Source organism: Mobula hypostoma, chromosome X1 (genome assembly GCF_963921235.1).
Source record: "Mobula hypostoma chromosome X1, sMobHyp1.1, whole genome shotgun sequence".
Taxonomy (NCBI): Eukaryota; Metazoa; Chordata; class Chondrichthyes; order Myliobatiformes; family Myliobatidae; genus Mobula; species Mobula hypostoma.
In genome coordinates, this window is record NC_086128.1 from 47293191 (window position 1) to 47316173 (window position 22983).

At 42.2% G+C, this 22983-nt stretch overlaps 1 protein-coding gene and 1 long non-coding RNA gene across 5 annotated transcripts in view; one reads left to right on the forward strand and one right to left on the reverse strand.

Moving 5' to 3' along the window:
* Positions 1-22983, reverse strand: part of asic2 (acid-sensing (proton-gated) ion channel 2) — a 717277-nt gene that overhangs the window by 206579 nt on the left and 487715 nt on the right. The window contains exon 3 of the mRNA XM_063038045.1: positions 9784-9934. Coding sequence (XP_062894115.1) covers positions 9784-9934 — 151 coding nt within the window. The remainder of the gene's footprint in view (positions 1-9783; positions 9935-22983) is intronic.
* Positions 1-22983, forward strand: part of LOC134340608 (uncharacterized) — a 129465-nt gene that overhangs the window by 90226 nt on the left and 16256 nt on the right. For 2 of the 4 annotated variants that reach the window (XR_010016595.1, XR_010016593.1), the window contains exons 1-3: positions 12596-12685; positions 12816-12919; positions 13534-13589. This is a non-coding gene — a long non-coding RNA (uncharacterized LOC134340608). Of the gene's footprint in view, positions 1-12595; positions 12686-12815; positions 12920-13533; positions 13590-22983 lie in introns of those variants that run through there. The other 2 variants (XR_010016596.1, XR_010016594.1) reach the window with 1 other exon arrangement.

Sequence of the window (22983 nt, forward strand, 5' to 3'; positions counted from 1 at the left end):
TTTCCTTTTCAGTTTTAACATATACAGTACCCTCCAGTTTTAGACTCCTCTACCCTGGCAAAAAGGCTGTAACTGTCTATCTTGTCTATGCCCCTGAATTTAATAAAATTTCATAAGGTCACCCTTTTACCTCCTTTGCTCCAGGGTAAACAGTCCCAGTCTATCAGTTTTGCTGAACTCTGCCTTTGAAAGGACAAGAAAATATTTTCAATTATTGGTACATCTTTCATCTTCATGTTAAGCTTCTTAGACCCTATTACCACTTTCAAAAGCTTCAATATCATTAAAACACTCATTTTATTAAAGCTTACTTTTATTTCTATACTGGCATAGGGGAATAGTACTATTAAAATGTACTCTCCATATCTAATTTATAATTAAATATTCAAATGAATCTCAATAAAGATTCTGCTACTAATGAATCTACTACTCATTTAGTGCCAAGAAATTTTATATTAAGAGGAAAATTAAGTCTTACTTTGTTACCATTCAAATTAATTTTATGGTTTTATTTTCTTGTGTGAAATGATTGCACATTCATCCAGATAATATGAATCCTAACAGAATGTGGTAATTCCTGTAATTTTCTTGCGTCAGTAAGTTACTCCTGCTCGATCTTAATAGATTTCCTCATTTTCTCTTGCCCTGCTAACTTTTAGCAGCTACCATCAGGCAGGAGTTACAGAAGCCTGAAATCCCAAACCACCAGGTTCAAGAACAGCTACTTCAATTCAACCATCTGGCTCTTGAACTAACTGACAAACTTGAATCACCTCTACAGTTTAACACTATGACCACTCTGCTTCCTTTGCATTAAAATGGTCTTTGTTCCTTTGTCCTGCTTGTGTTTTTTCTTGCACAGGTTGTATATAATTTCTTTAGTTTATGTTTTTTTTTGTGTGAAGCCTGCTTAATGTTGCAAATTACTGGCATTGCTGCTGCAAGAAAGTTCTTCATTGCACCTGTGCATACAGTATATGTACTTGTGCATATGACAATAAATTTGACTTTAACTATAATATTTCCCTTGGGTTATACAGCATATGCTGCAAACAGTCAGCAAGTTAAGCAGCAAGCATGGAAAGAGAAGCAGAGTTAACATTTCTGATGAAGGGTCTTCCACCCAAAACATTAACTCCTTTTTCCTTTCCACAGATGCTACCTGACCTGCTGAGTGTTTTTGACATTTTATGCTTTTTATTTCCAGCATCTCCTTTCTGTTTGGCTTTTAAGTTCTTTCAATTGTAATGGAAGCCTATCAACCTTAAACATTAACTTTAATTCTCTCAGCACAGATGATCCCTGACCTGCTGACTATTTCAAGCATTTTCCGTTTTTATTTCAGGTTTCTTGCATCTGTTGGATTTCATTCAGTGGAGGATAAAATTATCATTAGTGTTATTCAAAGGATCTATATTTAATTGACTCAAGGTCCCTGATTTGACCATAGTCATAGTCTTTCAATCAAGCAGGGTATCCTAAGGTCATCCACCTCGAAGACGAGGTGAATGACCCCTGCATTGTGGGCACTAGGGTCAGGAATGACCATGATTCTTGACCCTAGTGCTCACAATGCAACATGTGTCACATTTGAAATCAGCCTGTGAAAAATTATTCCTTAAATGGAGTCTCCTAGCCTCCCGGACGTCCACATCTGCGCCAGGTGCGCCAAGCTGCAGCTCCTAAGGGACCGTGTTAGGGAACTGGAGCTGCAGCTCGATGACCTTTGTCTGGTCAGGGAGAGTGAGGAGTTGACAGAGAGGAGTTACAGGCAGGTGGTCACACCGGGGCCACGGGAGGGAGACAAGTGGGTCACGGTTAGGAGGGGGAAAGGGAAGAGTCAGGTATTAGAGAGTACCTCAGTGGCTGTACCCCTTGACAATAAGTACTCCTGTTTGGGTACTGTTGGCGGGGGGACAGCTTACCTGGGGGAAGCAACAGTGACCGTGCCTCTGGCACAGAGTCCGGCCCTGTAGCTCAGAAGGGTAGGGAAAGGAAGAGGAGGGCAGTTGTAATAGGGGACTCGATAGTTAGGGGGTCAGATAGGCGATTCTGTGGAAGCAGTCAGGAAACCCAGATAGTAGTTTGCCTCCCTGGTGCCAGATTCCGGGATGTTTCTGATCGCGTCCAAGATATCCTGAAGTAGGAGGGTGAGGAGCCAGAGGTTGTGGTACATATAGGTACCAATGACATAGGAAGGAAAAGGGAAGAGGTCCTGAAAGGAGAATATTGGGAGTTCAGAAGGGAATTGAGAAGAAGGACCGCAAAGGTTGTAATCTCGGGATTACTGCCTGTGCCACATGAAAGTGAGAGCAGGAATGGAATGAGGTGGAGGATAAATGCGTGGCTGAGGGATTGGAGCAGGGGGCAGGGATTCAATTTTCTGGATCATTGGGACCTCTTTTGGCGCAGGTGTGACCTGTACAAAAAGGATGGGTTACACTTGAATCCTCGGGGAACCAATATCATGGCCAGGAAATTTGCAAAGGCTACTGGGGAGACTTTAAACTAGAATGGTTGGGGGGTGGGAATCAAATTGAAGAGACTAGGAGAGACGAGGTTAGTTCACAAGTAGAGAAAGCTAGTAGACAGTGTGTGAGGGAGGATAAGCAGGTGACAAAGAACGGGAGCACTCAGACCGAAGATGTAGGGGAGAAGGAAGAAAAAGATAATAAAGTTTTTTGCACCATTAGGAATAAACAGACAGTATGAGGTGGAGAGTTTCTTAAATGCATCTATTTTAATGCTAGGACCACTGGATGAGCTTAGAGCATGGTTTGATACCTGGAAATATGATGCTGTAGCTATCAGTGAAACATACTTGCAGGAGGGGTGTGGTTGGCAACTAAATGTTCCTGGATTTCGTTGCTTCAGGTGTGATAGAATCGGAGGGGCAAGAGAGGGAGGTGTTGCATTGCTTGCCAGAGAAAATATTACAGTGGTGCTTTGGCAGGATAGATTAGAGGACTCGTCTAGGGAGGCTATTTGGGTGGAATTGCAGAATGGGAAAGGTGTAGTAACGCTTATAGGGTTGTATTATAGACGACCTAATGGGGAGCAAGAATTGGAGGAGCAAAATTGTAAGGAGATAGCAGATATTTGTAATAAGCACAAGGTTGTGATTGTGGGAGATTTTAATTTTCCACACATAGACTGGGAAGCCCATACTGTAAAAGGGCTGGATGGTTTAGAGTTTGTAAAATGTGTGCAGGATAGTTTTTTGCAGCAATACATAGAGGTACCAACTAGAGAAGAGGCAGTGTTAGATCTCCTGTTAGGGAATGAGATAGGGCAGGTGACAGAGGTATGTGCTGGGGAGCACTTCGGGTCCAGTGATCACAATACCATTAGTTTCAATATAATTATGGAGAAGGATAGGTCTGGACCCAGGGTTGAGATTTTTGATTAGAGAAAGGCTAACTTTGAGGAGATGTGAAAGGATTTATGAGGAGTGGATTGGGACAATTTGTTTTATGGGAAGAATGTAATAGAGAAATGGAGGTCACTTAAAGGTGAAATTTTGAGAGTACAGAATCTTTATGTTCCTATTAGGTTGAAAGGAAAGGTTAAAAGTTTGAGAGAGCCATGGTTTTCAAGGAATATTGGAAACTTGGTTTCCAAAAAGAGATATCTACAATAAATATAGGCAGCATGGAGTAAATGAGGTGCTCAAGGAATATAAAGAATGTAAAAAGAATCTTAAGAAAGAAATTAGAAAAGCTAAAAGAAGATATGAGGTTGCTTTGGCAAGTAAGGTGAAAATAAATCCCAAGGGTTTCTACCGTTATATTAATAGCAAAAGGATAGTGAGGGATAAAATTGGTCCCTTAGAGAATCAGAGTGGGCAGCTATGTGTGGAGCCAAAAGAGATGGGAGAAATTCTGAACAATTTCTTTTCTTTGGTATTCACTAAGGAGAAGGATATTGAATTGTGTAAGACAAGGGAAACAGGTAGAGAAGTTATGGAAACTATGATGATTAAAGAGGAGGAAGTACTGGCGCTTTTAAGGAATATAAAAGTGGATAAGTCTCCAGGTCCTGACAGGATATTCCCTCGGACCTTGAGGGAGTTAGTGTGGAAATAGCAGGGGCTCTGACAGAAATATTTCAAATGTCATTAGAAACGGGGATGGTGCCAGAGGATTGGCGTATTGCTCATGTTGTTCCATTGTTTAAAAAGGGTTCTAAGAGTAAACCTAGCAATTATCGGCCTGTAAGTTTGACATCAGTGGTGGGTAAATTGATGGAAAGTATTCTTAGAGATGGTATATATAATTGTCTGGATAGACAGGGTCTGATTAGGAACAGTCAACATGGGTTTGTGCGTGGAAGGTCATGTTTGACAATTCTTGTTGAATTTTTTGAAGAGGTTACTAGGAAAATTGACGTGGGTAAAGCAGTGGATGTTGTCTATATGGACTTCAGTAAGGCCTTTGACAAGGATCCACACAGAAGGTTAGTTAGGAAGGTTCAATCGTTAGGTATTAATTTTGAAGTATTAAAATGAATTCAACAGTAGCTGGATGGGAGATGCCAGAAAGCAGTGGTGGATAACCGTTTGTCAGATTGGAGGCTGGTGACTAGCGGTGTGCCTCAGGGATCTGTACTGGGTCCAATGCTGTTTGTCATATACATTAATGATCTGGATGATGGGGTGGTAAATTGGATTAGTAAGTATGCAGATGATACTAAGATAGGTGGTGTTGTGGATAATGAAGCAGGTTTTCAAAGCTTGCAGAGAGATTTAGGCCAGTTAGAAGAGTGGGCTGAAAGATGGCAGATGGCGTTTAATACTGATAAGTGTGAGGTGCTACATTTTGGTAGGACTAATCAAAATAGGACATACATGGTAAATGGTAGGGCATTGAAGAATGCAGTAGAACAGAGGGATCTAGGAATAAAGGTGCATAGCTCCCTGAAGGTGGAATCTCATGTGGATAGGGTGGCAAAGAAAGCTTTTGGTATGCTGGCCTTTATAAATCAGAGCATTGAGTATATGAGTTGGGATGTAATGTTAAAATTGTACAAGGCATTGGTAAGGCCAAATTTGGAGTATTCTGCACAGTTCTGGGCACCAAATTATAGGAAAGATGTCAACAAAATAGAGAGAGTACAGAGGAGATTTACTAGAATGTTCCCTGGGTTTCAGCACCTAAGTTACAGAGAAAGGTTGAACAAGTTAGGTCTTTATTCTTTGGAGCGTAGAAGGTTGAGTGGGGACTTGATAGAGGTATTTAAAATTATGAGGGGGATAGATAGAGTTGACATGGATAGGCTTTTTCCATTGAGAGTAGGGGAGATTCAAACGAGAGGACATGAGTTGAGAGTTAAGGGGCAAAAGTTTAGGGGTAGCACGAGGGGGAATTTCTTTACTCAGAGAGTAGTAGCTGTGTGAAACGAGCTTCCAGTAGAAGTGGTAGAGGCAGGTTCAATTATGTCACTTTAAAAAAAAGTTGGATGGGTATATGGACAGGAAAGGAATGGAGGTTTATGGGCTGAGTGCAGATAGCTGGGACTAGGTGAGAGTAAGCATTCCGCACGGACTAGACGGGCCGAGATGGCCTGTTTCCATGCTGTAATTGTTGTATGGGATTATATATATGGTTAAATGCTTTCAGGATTTTTAAGGATTTTTTCACGTGACTAATTTTACTTAACTGTTCCAATAGTGCCCAAGAACCAAAGTTACAAAGGCAGCAGGTTTGGAAGAAAGCTTTGCTGCAAATATCTGCAGCCTTGTAAGCTCCTTCATTAAAGTTTTGAATTGCCAAGTATTTTCCAAACCTTGGAAAGTTAATGGGAGAGGTACTGCCACCAATAGTGTGATATTCTCTCAGTAGTTCAAGCTCCAGGCCCATGAAGCAATAGGCATGGACAAAACTGCCTCAAAGCAGAATGACAAAGCACAGCCGCAGCTGGGACCCAGTCTGCTAATGTCACTGCCAGAATCCCATTCTTATAGTTACTGCCAGGATCTCATAGGGGACCCTCAAATAGCTTATTGTGCTCATCTCCTCCCTTCCAAAACTACCTTTAAAGCACTATACAGGGAGTCACTGAATTTCTATCACAGGAATCCCTGACTAGGTATAAAGTAATGTTTGAAACACAAAGACACACTTATTTACACACTTCTGCTGAGTGGAGTCTGACAAAGGACTTGACAAATAGGACATCGGTGTTCCTGTTCCACAGCCCACGGACCTGGGTGGGTAAATTCCTGTTGGGTGCACTGGATTCCTCCCATTCCAAAATTGAGAAGTCAGATGTATCAGTATTACAATGGAGTAAAGTGAATTTGGCCAGAATTGACCGGAAAAGAACACTGGAAGTAATGATAGCAGAGCAGCAACGGCTGAAATTTCTGGAAGCAATACGGAAGACACAGGATATATACATACGAAAGAGGGACAAGTATCCTAAAGGCAACTGACACAACCATGGCTAACAAGAGAAGCCAAAGCCAACATAAAAGCCAAAGAGAGAGCATTTAATAGAGCAAAAAATTAGTGGGAAGTTAGAGGATTGGGAAGCTTTTAATTACCAACAGAAGGCAACTAAAAAAGTCATTCAGGTAAAGATGGAATATGAAAGCAAGCTGGGCAATAATATTAAAGAGGATACCAAAAGCTTCTTCAGATACATAAAGAGTAAAAGAGGTGAAAGTGGATATCGGAACACTGAGACACTGCTGGAAAGGGACAAGGAAATGGCGGAAGAACTGAATAAGTATTTTGCATCACTCTTCACTGTGGAAAACATGAGCAAATGCTACAATTGAGTGTGTCAGGGTTCAGTAGTGCGTGAAGTTGCCATTACCAGGTAGAAGGTTCTTCAGAAACTGAAAGGCCTGAAGGTAGATAAGTCATTTGGACCAGATAGTGTACACCCCAGGGTTCTGAAAGAGGTGGCTGAAGAGATCATGGAGGCATTAGTAATGATCTTTCAAGAATCACCAGATTCTGGAATGTTTCCAGAAGACTGGAAAATTGTAACTGTCACTCCACTCTTCAAAAAGGGAAAGAGGCAGAAAAAAGGAAATTATAGGCCAGTTAATCTGACCTCAGGGGTTAGGAAGATGTTGAAGTTATTCAGGATAAGGTCTCAGGGCACATGATAAAATAGGCCATAGTCAGCATGGTTTCCTCGAGGGAAAATGTTGCCTAACAAATCTGTTGGAATTATTTGAAGAAATAACAAGCAGGATAGACAAAGGAGAATCAGTTGATGTTGCGTACTTGGATTTTCAGAAGGCCTTTGACAAGGTGCCACACATGAGGCTGCTTAACAAGTTATGAGCCCATGGTATTACAGGCAAGATTCTATCATGGATAAAGCAGTGGCTGATTGATAGGAGGCAAAGTGTGGGAATAAAGGGTGACTTTTCTGGTTGGCTGCTTGTGACTAGTGACGTTCCACAGGGGTCAATGTTGGGACCAATTCTTTTTTCGTTATATGTCGTTGATTTGGATGATGGAATTGATGGCTTTGTTGTAAAGTTTGCAGATGATATGACATTAGGTAGAGGGGCAGGTAGTTTTGAGGAAGTAGAGAGGCTACAGAATGAATTAGATTAGGAGAATGGACAAAGAAGTGGCAGATGGAATATAGTGTCAAGAAGTGTATGGTCATGTACTTTGGTAGAAGAAATGAAGAGTTGACTGTTTTCGAAATGGAGAGAAAATTCAAAAACCTGAAGTGCAAAGGGACTTGGGAGTCCTTGTGCAGGATTCCCTAAAGGTTAATTTGCAGGTTGAGTCCATGGTGAGGAAGGCAAATGCAATTTTAGCATTCATTTCAAGAGGACTAGAATATAAAAGCGAGGACATAATGTTGACTTTATAAAGCATTAGTGAGGCCTCACTTAGAGTATTGTGAGCAGTTTTGGGGCCCTTATCTTAGAAAGGATGTGCTGAAACTGGAGAAGGTTTAAAGGAGGTTCACCAAACTGAAACTGAATTGGCTTGTCATATGAAGAGTGTTTGATGGCTCTGGGCCTGCATTCACTCAAATTCAGAAGAATGAGGGGAGACCCCATTGAAGCCTCTCAAGTGGTGAAAGGCTTAGATAGGGTGGATCTAGAGAGGACGTTTCCTATGATGACAGAGTCTAAGATCCGAGCACACAGCCCTAGAATAGAGGGATATCATTTTAGAACAGAGGTGAGGTAGAATCTCTCTTGACAGAGAGTGGTGAATCTGTGGAAGCTGTAGAAGCCAAGTCTTCTATATATTTAAAGCAGAGGTTGATAGATTCTTGATTGCTCAGGGCATGAAGGAATATGGGGAGAAGGCAGGAGATTGGAGCTGAGAGGAAAATTGGATCAGCCATGATGAAATGGTAGAGCAGACTTGATAGGCCAAGTGGCCTAATTCCACTCCTATATCTTATGGTTATTTGTTACTTAAATTAACTTAGCAAAGAAGGTCATAAAGAAGTGGGATTGATGGGCATGTGGGAGCAAATAAGTTCCAGGCTACAGGGAAGTAAGAAGGAGCATTGGATTGGTGAGATTAATCTGTCTAGAGCTGGTATGGATCTGATGGATCAAATGGCCTTCTTCTGCATTGTAATAAGTAATAGTGAACATAATCCTGTGAGAAGAAGTCTTGGAGCCCATGAAGCTTCTGGCCAATCACCCAGGGGATCCAAGAAATAGTTGCCAAAAGCCAGCAAAGTCCTAAACTGTGACCAAGGGACTTGTCGACGACTTCCTGGGAATGAAATAAAATATCTGACAACTGCATTTCTTGTTTGGTGCAGAACAAAAGCTATTCATCAGCTTTGAAAGAAAGCAATCATGGCAATGTTAAATACGTTTGTTACTGAACACAAAAACTGCATGCAATTGCCATTTGACATTTAGATCCTCCTTGTAAGGAATGGTACTGTCAACTTGTCTGCAGCAGAACTTCATTCTTTGTGATGTTGCCATTAGCTCATGCTAATTCCAGCAATATACAGTAGGTTATGGGGGAAAGAATCAGCACCTAATTATAAACAAAACTGATTAAATCTAATAATGGAAAATAATGTTCCTGACTTTATAAGACTAACAAATGTCATCACAAGGAGAATAATATTGTTGTATTTGTAACAATCTTGTGAAAAGGTACAGGTACTCTAGATTTTTAATGATTTCAGATGGTACGGCCTCCACAGATTCCTGATCTCAACATCACTGAGGCTGTCTGGGATTACCTGGAGAGACAGAAACAAGCAAGACAGCAAAGTCTGTCGAAGAACTGTAACAAGTTCTCCAAGATGCTTCGAACAACCTACCAGCTGATTTTCTAATAAAACTGCACAATACTGTACCTAAGAGATTTGATGCAGTTTAAAGAGCAAGATTTAGTTTTCTACTGCTTGCTGCTCTTTAAAGTAATTTTTTTGCTGTTTAGAAGCTTTTCATTTCATTATTTTGAAAGCATCCTTGCTTCACAGTTTTTTTTATGACATGTCCCCAAGACATTTACACAGTACTGTATATCGACATTTTATCTGGGTATTTTTCTGTCTTGGAAGCTAAAAACATTTAACATTATCCTGATTTGAATTATGGATGAAAACAACAGAAGTTGAGGTATCTTGGTGAATTTCTCAGACATGGAACAATCACTGTTGCACTTCAAACAAAATGCTGGCCCATTTCCAAGTATTGCAATAATAATGAAAAGCATATAATTAAAGATGCACATACTCCAAAATAATTTCTTTACATTATAAAAGGTAGTCACATTGTTATAGCTTTACAATTGTTTAAATAGAAGGAAATCATCATACCTGCTTCACCCCACACTGGCAAGTAGTCATCCTGCTGAATGTCCAACATAATCTCAAGGCCATTTCCAGTCCCACCTTGCACAGTGGTCAGTAGAGGCTTATCATCACTTCCTGAGTTAAACATGTAGCACTTTCCATATCTGGTAAAAACCTAAAGGAAAAATAAAATATATTTACATAATAGAACCATGTGCTTTAATTTCAAAATATTTTACATTTATATTGATCTTACTTTGATCAATTTGCTCTTATTTATTTAGAACTTTGATGTATTTCTTCTCTGCAATACTTGAGGTGATTATACTCTAACCTGCTCCACCTATAACATAGATAAAGCTCTTCAAAGAGTATGCATTCATGCCAAATTTGTTATTAACAGATTGAATCATATGCCACTTACAGTCCATTATTATTATTCAAATGCACTTCACAAATGGTAATAGATAACTGGTGTTTATTTTAACAAGCAAGATGGAACCATTTTATCCAAATAATTTTGCCTGGAATTCCACTTTGTGGTGGTATTACACCAGTGAAATTGTATTACACAATTCTGTTCACTGCCTTTATCAGTACTTTTGATGTTTCACCTATTCACCTAATGATGTTGACCATCATACAATGCATTTTACACCCGTGCAGGCATAAACCAGAGTGTGGGAGAGAACATGACAGCAGTGGAATAGAATGGGAAGGAGGCACAAATATAATATACACTTCAAGCAAAGACACCAAGCACGAATATTTGGAGATACCACATAGTACATGGATTTTTCTAATGAGCCATGTCTTTACAAGCATAACTTTTTTAAGGCTGTCACAGGAAAGTAGTATGAAAATCAATGAGATATCTCTGCCAACACGAGGAATTCTGCAGATGCTGGAAATTCAAGCAACACACATCAAATTTGCTGGTGAACACAGCAGGCCAGGCAGCATCTCTAGGAAGAGGTACAGTCAACATTTCGGGCCGAGACCCTTCGTCAGGACTAACTGAAGGAAGAGTGAGTAAGAGATTTGAAAGTGGGAGGGGGAGGGGGAGATCCAAAATGATAGGAGAAGACAGGAGGAGGAGGGATGGAGCCAAGAGCTGGACAGGTGATTGGCAAAATGGATATGAGAGGATCATGGGACAGGAGGCCCAGGGAGAAGGAAAAGGGGGAGGGGGGAAAAACCCAGAGGATGGGCAAGGGGTGTAGTGAGAGGGACAGGGGGAGAAAAAGGAGAGAGAGAGAAAGAATGTGTGTGTATATAAATAAATAACGGATGGGGTACGAGGGGGAGGTGGGGCATTAGCGAAAGTTAGAGAAGTCAATGTTCATGCCATCAGGTTGGAGGCTACCCAGATGGAAAATAAGGTGTTGTTCCTCCAACCTGAGTGTGGCTTCATCTTTACAGTAGAGGAGGCTGTGGATAGACATATCAGAATGGGAATGGGATGTGGAATTAAAATGATATCTCTGCCTATGTCTTTAAACTTGTTCTTTGTGAAGGTGAAGTTCATATTAGTTCTCAATTTCCCCCTTATTCTCATTACAGATATCTGCCACATTTCATCTTAGTATGTAGTATCAGAAGGTTCAAAGAACTGATTTCATTGGGAAGAAAGTGGCATCTCAGACATTGGTATTTTCCAGCATTGTTGTGCTGTCGGGTCTCCAAGGAGTCCAATGAAACCTAGAAACACAAGTCAACGAGAAGGGTATCCATTACTTAAATGCCTCAGTTGCCTTTGATCATAAGAATCATGGCTATGGTACATGGATATTGAAAATCTGGTTGAATAGTGCCACAACAACTTCTTAATCACTGTTAGCAAGACCAAGGAACTGATTATTGATTTCAGGAAGATGAAAACGGAGGTCTATGAGCCACATACATCAAAGTTGCTGGTGAACGCAGCACGCCAAGCAGCATCTATAGGAAGAGGCGCAGTCGACGTTTCAGGCCGAGACCCTTCGTCAGGACTAGTCGGCCTGAAACGTCGACTGCGCCTCTTCCTATAGATGCTGCTTGGCCTGCTGCGTTCACCAGCAACTTTGATGTATGTTGCTTGAATTTCCAGCATCTGCAGAATTCCTGTTGTTTGGGTCTATGAGCCAGTTCTCTTTTTGGGGGATCAGAGGTGGAGAGGGTCAGCAACTTAATTCCTCAGTGTTATCATTCAGAGGACCTGCCTGGGCCCAGCATTCCAGTGCAATTACAAAGAAAGCACGGCAGTGCCTCAACTTCCTTAGAAGCTTGCGAGGATTCAACATGACATCTAAAACTTCGACGAACCTCTATAGGTATGTGGTGGAGAGTATATTGACTAGCTCCATCACTGCCTAATATGGGAACACCAATGCCCTTGAACAGAAAATCCTGCAAAAAGTAGTGGATATGGCCCAGTCCATCAGAAGTAGAACCCTCCTCGCCACTGAGCACATCTGCATGGAGCGTTGTTATAAGAAAGCAGGACCCACCATCAGGGACCCCCACCACCCACGTCATGTTCTTTTCTCACTGCCATCATCAGGAAGGTGATACAGGAGCACCAGCACTCACACCACAGGATTCAGGAACAGTTACTTTCCCTCAACCAATCGGCTCTCAAAGCAGAGGGGATAACTTCACTTACCCCATCATTGACCTCTTTCCATAACCTATTGATTCACTTTCAAGGACTCTTAATCTCATGTTCTTGATATTTATTGCTTAATATTTATTATTATTATTTTTTCTTTCTTTTTGTATTTGCAGTTTGCTGCCTTTTGTGCACTGGTTGTTTGCCCCGCTGGGGAGGCCTTTCATTGATTCTATTATGGTTATTGGATTATTGACTATGCCCAAAAGAAAATGAATCTCAGGGTTGAATGTGGTGACATACATGTACTTTGAACTTTGTCACATTAATGCCAAGGTTTGTGCTTTCACATTCAAACTTTTTTTGCCATTGACTCATTCCTCCCCTCCAAACTAATACCAGCTTTTTCTTCACTTGATTTTTTCAATCCACCTTTTCTCTGATTCTCAAATTACATCTGAAAAAGCTTGAATTTTACTGCTGGATGACGATGAGACCTAAGAGCAGAATGACGTTGGGAAATGTCGAGGAGCTTGACCCAAAAGCAGAACAGCAGAGATGATTTTAATGGTGAGCAATAACTTTAATATACTGCAAAATAATAACCCACATGGGGCCACAGAACAAGGGAGAACAGGTACTAAACCACCACAGGCTACAAGATAACTGAAAGCTAGGAGCAACTGGTTCCGGCTGGCTGGTTTGATGAGTAAACAAGGTGCTGTGGATGAGAGCTGGGTTTAAATAGGCTTCAGGCTATGAGTTGGAAACGATTGGCAGGTGATTTGTTTTAGCTGGATGGAGACTGGGAGGTGCCTGCCTGACAAATTAGGCCATTCTGCCCATTGAGTTTACTCTGTCGTTTCATCATGGCTGATTTTCCCTATGAACCCCATTCTTCACCTTCTCGTTGTAGCTTTTGATGCCCTTACTAATCAAGAACCTATCAACCCATGCTTTAATTTTACCCAATGACTTGAGCTCCACAGCTGTCTGTGACAATGAATTCCACAGATTGGTCACTATCTGGTTCAAGAAATTCTTCATCCGTTCTAAGCAACATCTTTGTATTCTGAGGCTGTGCCCTCTGGCCGAAGACTCCCCCATTACAGGAAATATCCTCCATCTATGCCTTTCAATATTTGATAGATTTCAATGTGATCCTCCTTTTTTTTAATCTCCAGGGAGCACAGGCCCAGAGACATCAAACACTCCTGATGAAAGCTCATTGACCTAACAGGTAAGATTTTCTTGATGAAACTGACCTGCTGACTTTCTCTAGTGTTTTCTGTTTTTGTTTCAATATTGCAGATAATAACAGTCTGTACTTCAAAAAACTGTAGAAACATATTCCATAAATCTTTGTTAAAAATATTCAGTCTATGATATAAATCACTGAATTTTCAGCCAGCTGCAAAACATTTGTGGTCTTCTTGAAGTAACTTGTCATTCTATTTTCGTTGTAGACAGTCCCTCAGGATTGAGGATGACATATTTTCACTATGGTTTTATGGATTCCAAGGTGGCTAAAGAGGCCAATTTGGAAATGTAGATCCTTTTGTAGATTTGGTAGTAAATACCTGATATGGTGGGCAGTTTGGTAGTCTTTAGGGTGGTGAGTTCCTTCAGTTCTTTACTCAGTGCTTCTATGGGCTTTCAATGATTGGCCTTGAAGTCTCAATGCTACCTCAACTACTCCTTCCACACCTTCATAGAGGAGCAGCTTGGTTTAATTTGATCATGGGCCAGAGATTTCTAGGAACCAAAGAGATGATGCATTTCTTCAGAGCTTTGTGCACATCCTTAACGCATCCTGTCTGTCTAGTTATCATTTCACATGACAGAGCTGTGTTGATAGTGTGCCGTCAGCATAAGAATGACATGTCTGCTTCACTGAGACACTAGGGCTTCAAAACTGGGGATGCTGGGCTGTGAGGCTTTACTTATTCTTCCAATGGACTTAAAAGGATTTTGGAGACAGCATTGGTGTTATTTTTCCAGTGCCACCAGTTTTATAGATCTGAAAGTTCATACTTCCATAACCTTGCAGATGACAATATAAACTAAATTACATTGTCTGATTAATGAACAAAATTACTGAAACCTTTCTTACCCATATCTGAGCAGCAATAGGACTTTCAAATTCTCCTTAATACTTTATAGAACCTGAGGCCAAAGAATGAATTAAATTGACAAAATTAAATTAACAAAAGGTACTGAGTATAACAAATGCATGAGAAAACTTAAGGGAGAAATCAGGAGGGCTAAAAGAAGGCATGAGTTGCTCCAGCACACAAAGCGAAGGAGAACCCCAACTGCTTCTACAGATATGTGAAGAGCAAAAGGATTGCAAGGGACAAAATTGGTCCTCTGGAAGATCGGAATGGTATTCTATGCATGAAGTCAAAAGAGATGGGGGAAGGTATTAATTTTTTTGCATATGTATATACTCAGGAAACTGACAGAGTCTATAGAGGTGAGGCAAATCAGCAGTGAGGTCATAGACCATATACAGATTAGAGGAGGAGATGTTTGTTGTCCTCATTCAAATTGGGTGAATAACTCCCTGGGGCCTGACAAGGTGTTCCCTTGGACCCTGTGGGAGGCTAGTACAGAAATTGCAGGGGCCCTGGCAGATGTATTTAAAATGTCCTTAGCCACAGGTGAGGTGCCAGAGGATTGCTAATGTTGTTCCGTTGTTTAAGAAAGGCTCTAAGAATAAGCCAGGAAATTATAGGCCAGGAAGTGTGACATCAGTAGTGTGAAAGATATTGGAAGGTATTCTAAGGGACAGGATATATAGGTACTTGGATAGACAGGGACTGATTAGGGATAGTCAATGTAGGTTGTGTCTAACAAATATTATAGATTTTTTTCAAGCAAGTTATCAGGAAATTTGAAGGCAAGGCAGTGGATGTTGTCCACATGGATTTTAGAAAGGCATTTGACACCGGTTGCAGTTTAGAGTCATACCCAGGACTCTCGATCTAGATTTGAAAGACCTCCGCCTAATCACGAACCTGTACTGGGAACAAACTGTGGCTGTAAGAATAGATGGAGAAGTAAGTCAGTTTACGAAAATCAAAAGTGGCGTTAGGCAAGGACGTGTTTTCTCCCCTGATTTGTTTAATGTGTACAGTGAAGCAATATTACAAAAAGTAAGAGACATCTTGGGAGTCAAAGTTGGCAGTGAAAACATCAATAATTTCAGAGACGTGGATGACACTGTGTTAGTTGTAAGTATGGAGGAAGAACTACAAAACTTAATTGATATAGTTGAAGAAAGCGCAAAAATAGGTCTATCTATCAATTGCAAAAAGACAGGATGTATGGTGAAATCTGAAAAGAAGGAGAATCCTATCTGCAGGCTGAGAATAAACGGGGAAGACATAAAACTGTACGGAACTTTTGCTACTTAGGAAACTGGGTGACATCAGATGGCAAGTGCGACATGGACATCAAAAGAAGAATAGGGATGGCAAAAGATACCTTTAGGAGAATGAAGATTATACTGACCAACACTAAACCCGCCTCAGAGTACTGAAATTTTACGTTTATCCAGTTATGTTATATGGCTCAGAATGTTGGACAATACCTAGCAACATGAGGAAATGAATTGAAGCAGCAGAGATATGGTTTTTGAGGAGAATGCAAAGAATATCATGGACAAAACAAATATCTAATGAGGATGTCATGAACAAACCAAACACAAAAAGAGAAATAATGTATGAGATCATGAAAAGGCAACATAACTTCATTGGACATGTGATTAGGAAAGAGGAGTTAGAATGCACGGTAATTATGGGAAAGAATGAAGGGAAGAAAGCAAGAGGAAGGCAAAGACAAATGATGATGGAGACAGCAGCCAAAGAACTGGAAATGAATACCAATTAATTGATCCAGTTGACCTGAAACAGGAGTGTGTGGGCCATGGCAGTCAAAGCTCAAACTGGGCATGGCACCTGATGATGATGATGATGATGATGATGATGATGATGATGATTTGACAAAGTCCTGCATGAGAGGTTGGTGATGAAGGTTCAGTCACTTGATATTCAAGATGAGGCAGTAAATTGGATTAGACATTGGCTTGGTGGGAGGAGTCAGAGTGGTAGGAGATGGTTGCCTCTCTGACTGGAGGCCTGTCAATGGTGGTGTGAAACAGGGGTCAGTGTTGTTTATCATCTACATCAACAATCTGGATGATAATATGGTTAACTGGATCAACAAATTTATGGATGACTCCAAGACTGGGGGTATAGAAGACAGTGAGGAAGATTATTAAAGCTTGCAGCAGGATCTGGACCAGCTAGAAAAATGGGCTGAAAAGTGGCAGATTTTAATGCATACAAGTGTGAATGTTGCACCTCAGTAGGGCAAACCAGGGTAGGTCCTACACAGTGAATGGTAGGGTACTGAGGAGTGTGTTAGAACAGAGATCTGGGAATACAGGTCCATAATTCATTAAAAGTGGTGTCACAGCTAGGAGGAAAGTAGAAAGATGGTGCCAGCAATTTTTGCAGTCCCAGGCGACTTCTTCCAGTTCATCTGTGAAACAGCTTTTCTTCTTTTCAGGGTAGTTGGGGTTCTGTCGGAACTTGAGGCGAGGCTTGGCAGGAAGCAGGAGACTGGAGGCGAGGCTTGGCAGGAAGCAGGAGACTGGAAGCGAGGCTTGGCAGGAAGCAGGAGACTGGAGGTGAGGCTTGGCAGGAAGCAGGAGACTGGAAGCGAGGCTTGGCAGGAAGCAGGAGACTGGAGGCGAGGCTTGGCAGGAAGCAGGAGACTGGAGGTGAGGCTTGGCAGGAGGCTGGAGACTGGAAGCTAGGCTTGGCAGGAAGCAGGAGACTGGAGGCGAGGCTTGGCAGGAAGCAGGAGACTGGAGGCGAGGCTTGGCAGGAGGCAGGAGACTGGAGGTGAGGTTTGGCAGGAGGCTGGAAACTTGAGGCGAGGCTTGGGGCTGGAGGCTGGAGGCTCCTCCTGGGCAGGGCGTGGTTCCCCTGGGCAGGGCACGGTACTCCACCTGACGGAGGCAAGGTACAGGAAGGGACAGAACCAACCACAGGTAACGGCAAGACAGCCTGGTTTACCCAATGGAGGCAAGGAACAGGAAGGGACGGAACCAACCGCAGGTAATGGCAAGACGGCCTGGCTTACCTGGGCGGAGGCAAGGGACAGGAAGGGAGCTAGGTACAGGGTGGCTCCAGGACAAGACTGCAGGCGAGACGAGGCGAGAGTTACCAGCAAGACAAGGCAAGGCTTCAGGCGAGGAAACAGAAGGCAGGGGAAAGGATACAAGGAGTAAGGACAAGAACAATCCAGCAGCCACGCCCTGGTCTCTGAAGGTATTTATGCAGCCAGACCCAATGAGTACCAGCTGCCTCAATTAGTGCTCAACAGGATCAGAAACAGGGTAGACAGGAAAACCTGGAGCAAGGGTCGATGGACTGGACCATGAACCGGGAGATGGACTTCACGGACTGGACCATGACAGGTTCTTCACAAGTGGTGGGTTTTTGGATTGGCTGTGTGGCCTAGTGCTTTGCTATCTCCAGGAATGGCCTGGAAGACATGCACCCTTGGGGATCGGCCCCCGTAAGTGACCCTGTTCCCTGCCAATTTTGTCGACTGAAGCATCATGGGAGACTGAAACATTGAGACAGCAGTCTGTGTGTTTGCTAGTCGCCCGCTGCTGTCAGAAGAAGACCCCTGTACTCAAACGATCCCTTTCTTTTGAGAGAGGGAGAGCCTATTGGTCCTCAAGATGGGGGCTTGGAGAACATCATTTAATCCATTAAGTCTGTCCAACATTCAATTAAATCATGACTGATTTGTACATCACTGTTCAAAAGAAGATTTACTGTTTCTCACAGACGTGACCAGAGACCAGGGTGCTTTGACTGTACTTTTTGATTCACAGAAACTGTTTCTGGAGGTTCACATGTCTTGGATAATTAAGTAAACTAATGACAAAAATCAGGCCAATCAATAGCTACTTAGTAATCAGGCTGAGCAGGTACGTCAAATAAAATAGGCACATAATAGCCAGGTTCTAAAAGAGACAGCCTTCATACTGCATGTCAATAAAACTATTGTGAACATCTTATTCTACAAGTAGATGTTGATGACATTATACACAATTACAATTGGTAATGTTAATGTATTCTGTGTGGATTCTAATTATAACAGTCCATGTATAATTAATACATCTTGATAATGTGTTCTTGGAGCTTAGGAAATAAGGACAGTAACAGGCTAAGTACTCCAATGTGATGACCAATCTTCTACAACAACTCAAATTACCATTTATCACTTGATTTTCTTTGACTGCAAAAATCCATCTCTCTCCATTTGTATAAACTTAATAGGTAAGCACTTACAGTCTTCTGGGATAAAGAACAACATTGGCTATCCTCCAGTCCTCCGGTACGCACCTGTTGCTATGGACGATTTAAATATCTCTGCTAGAGCCCCTGCTAATTCTGCAAGGGAACACCTTATCAGGCCCTAGAGGTTGATCAACTTAATTTGCCTTAAGACAGCAAACACATCCTTTGCTGTAATGTGTATAGGGTCTATGACCTCCCTGCTGCTTTGTCTCATTTCTATAGACTCTGTATCCATCTCCCAAGTAAATACAGATGCAAAGAATGCACCTAAGGTTTTCCCCCATTTGTTTTGGCTCCATACATGGATTACCATTCTGGTCTTCCAGAGGACCAATTTTGTCCCTTGCAATCCTTTTGCTCTTAAGGTACAGTATTTGTAGAATGTCTTATTCTCCTTCACTTTGTCTGCAAGGGCAATCTCATGTCTTCTTTTACCCCTCCTGATTTCCTTCTGAGGTGTACTCTTGCATTTCTTATACTCAATAAGCACTTTATTTGTTCCTAACTGCCTATACCTGCTATGCACCTGCTTTGTTTCTTAACTTAGGCCACAATATCACTTTGAAAATCAAGGTTCCCTAAACCTGTTATCTTTACCTTTTATCCTGCCAGACACACAAAGCTTTGTACTCTCAAAATTTCACTTTTGAAGGCCTACCACTTACCAAGTACACAGTGCCAGAAAACAGTCTGTCCCAATCCACACTTGCCAGATCCATGATACCATCAAAATTGGCCTTTCACCAATTTTGAATCTCAACCCGTGGACCAGACCTATCCTTTTCCGTATTTACTTTGAACTTAATGGCATTATGATTACTAGATGCAAAGTGTTCTTCTTCACAAACTTCTGTCACCTTCCCTGTTTCATTCCTTAATTGGAGATCCAGTATCACATACTGTCTCATTGGGACTTCTATCTACTGATAAAAGAAACTTACCTGAACACATTTGACAAACTTTATCCCATCTAGTCCTTTTACAATATGGGATTCTCAGTCAATAAGTGGAAAGTTAAAATCACCTACTCTAGAAACCTTGTGTTTCTTGCAACAGTCTGTGATCGCTTTACAAATTTGTTCCTCTAAACACTGTGGATTATTGGGTGGTCTGTAATATAACCCTATTAACATATTCATACCTTTCTTGTATCTCATTTCAGCCCATAACACCACACTGGATGACTTCTCCATTCTATCCTGACTGAGCAGTGATGTGACATTTTCCCTGACTAGTAATGCCACCCCACCCTTTTAATTTCTCCTGCTCTGTCACATCTAAAACAGTGGAACCCAAGAATATTGGGCTGCCAGCCCTGTCCCTCTTGCAACGAAGTCTCACTAATCGCTACAATATCACAATTCCATGTGTTGATTCATGCCCTAAGCTCATCTGCCTTTCCTGCAATACTTCTTGCATTGAAATATATGCAGCTCAGAACACTAGTTGCACTGTGCTCACCCATTTGAGTCCTAACTTTGTCTGAGGTCTGAAGAACAACTTTCTCCACAACCTCTCCACCATCTGTTCTGGCATTCTGGTTCCCATCCCCCTGCAACTCTCGTTTAAACCCCACCGTGCAGCATTAACAAACTTTCCTGCTGGGATATTAGTCCCCCACCAGTTCAGCTGCAAACTGTCTCTTCTGCACAGGTCCTATCTTCCCTGGAATAGAACCCAAAATCTGGCGCCCTCCCTCCTACACCAACTCCTTAGCCACACTTGTACGTGGCATTGGTAGCAATCCTGAAATCACAACCCTGGAGGTCCTGCCCTTTAACTTAGCACCTAACTCCCTGAAGTCCCTATGCAGAACCTCATCACTGTTCCTAGACAGGTCATCGTTACCTACATGGACCACGACCTCCAGCTGTTCACCCTCCCACTTAAGAATGCTGAGCACTCAATTCAAGCCACCCCAGACCTTGGCATCTGGGAGACAACATACCATCTGTCCACAGAAACTCCTTTCTGTTCCTCTAACTAACAAATACTCTATCACCACAGCTCACCTCTTCCCCCGCCCTTCCCTTCTGAGTCACAGAGCCACACGCAGTGCTAGAGATCTGACTGCTGTGACTTTCCTGTTTGTTGAAATCCTTCCCCCCCCCACCCCCAACAGAATCCAAAGTGATGTGACTGTTGCTGAGGGGGTTGGCCACAGGGGTACTCTGCACTGGCTGTTTAACCTCTTCCCCTTCCTGACTGTCAGCCTGTTTCTTGTGTCCTGCACCTCAGGAGTAAGTACCTCTCTATTAACCCTTCAGCCTCCTGATTGATGTGGACTTCTTCCAGTTCCAGCTATAACTCCTTAATGTGGAGTGTTAGAAGCTGCAGCTGGATGCACTTCTCATTGTTATAGATGTCAGGGACACCGGAGGTCTTCCTGCCTTCCCACATTCTACAAGACGAGCATTCAACTATCCTGGAGGAACTCAGCAGACCAGGCAACATCTCTGGAAAAGAGTAAACAGTCATTGTTACAGGCTGAGACCCTTCATCATGACTGGAACTGAAGGGGAGAGGACAGAGTAAGAAGATGGGGGGAAGGAAGGAAGAAGTACAAGGTGGCAGGTGATAGGTGAAACTGGGGGAGGAGGAGGGGGTGAAGTAAGCCTTCATTTCCCCTATCAACTGCTACCTTGTTCTACTTCCTCTTCACCCTCATTTCCTACTTGATATCTCCCCTTCCTTTCCAGTCCTGATGAAGGGCCTCGGTCAGAAACACTGACTGTTTACTCTTTTCCATAGATGCTGCTTGGCCTGCTGAGTTCCTCTAGCATTGTGTGTTTTCCTTTGGATTTCCAGCATCTACAGATTTTCCTTGTGTTTGTGGTTCAATTGTGCTGCAGTTCTAACTATGTGCAGATATAAATAAGGAAAACAATAAATAAACTGGGGGAAAAGTTTACCTACAGCTTTTCACCATCTCTCACTGAAGCCTCACCTTGCTGAAGCCTCGAGGTGCTAAAGCTTCAAAATCTTCTCTCTAACACAGTCCACTCCAACAAAGGTCAAGGTATATGTTGGAAATGGGAATGGTGTAGGTAAAGTGCTCTGGGCATATTCTTTTCTTGCAATTCAATAGCTAACCTGGTCCACAAAAATCACTTTATCACAAACATCTTTGCTTTCTTTTTATATTACACTGCCAGCCCACTCTTTCACCTGAAACCTAAGACAGTTCCAGGGACCATCTGGTTTCCCTGCTGCACCTTCTCCCATGCACGCGCGCACACACAGCTTTCCGGCCAACTCACCCTCAACAATCTTTACACACTCTTAGGGAGAAAGGTGTCGCTCACTGGATTAAAAGGAGACTTAGAAATGAAAGTGATTAATTTTGAGTGGGCACTGAACTTGATTTATTGAACAGCTACTTAGTGAAAGGCACATCAAAATTAATTTAACGTTAGAATTGATATAAATGCCACTGTATATTATTAATCAGTATTAATAATGTAATTGGTTTAGAATTCAAAAGATCTTGCTATCCATTTTCAAGACTCTCAATTTCACACCAAATCATTAAGCGTGTATAATTAGTTGAAAGATCCTGTAATGGTATTGTCATTGCATCATACCAGTAAGATGGTGGTGCACTCAGACGCAGTGGCCACTCCGGGTCCAACCAAAGGTGTAATTGTTCATCCTTTATGTAATTTTTACAACTGCAAGACAATGCTGGATACTAAGGACATCAAGTACTGCAGGTCTACCCCATCAGTGAGTTGCTCAACAGCAATGCAGCTAGACTTATTGCATATTTTTGTTAGCTGAGGTGGTGTGTAGCCCAATAGAGTGATTGTCTTGGATATTTTTTCTGTGATTGCAAGATCCTTTTGGTCAATGGCAATGTAGAATACTGTAGGTCTGGTTCATTGGAAAGACTGGGGGAGGTGCATTGTCTCTGTTGTGGCACAGACTAGGCCAATGTGCCACGGGGTCAGCTGATACAGCCACCCTGGGGAGGAGACACCACAGGCAGTATGGTAGAGAGCAGGGGCCTCTATGGCTATGCTGGAATCCGTACTGGGTGGAGAGCTGGCCCTTCCCATTGGTGCTGCTCTCCAGTGTACGCTCATTGCTGTCCTCTGGCATTTGCTCAGAGGAAGAACAAGCTAGACCAGTACAACATCCCTTGCACCATAAATCTACTGGCCGTGCCACTCAGGGACTTGGGCTATTTTTTTTGTGACTGTATGTTTTTCTGCTATTGTAACCCTATGTGCTATGTGTTTTGCACCT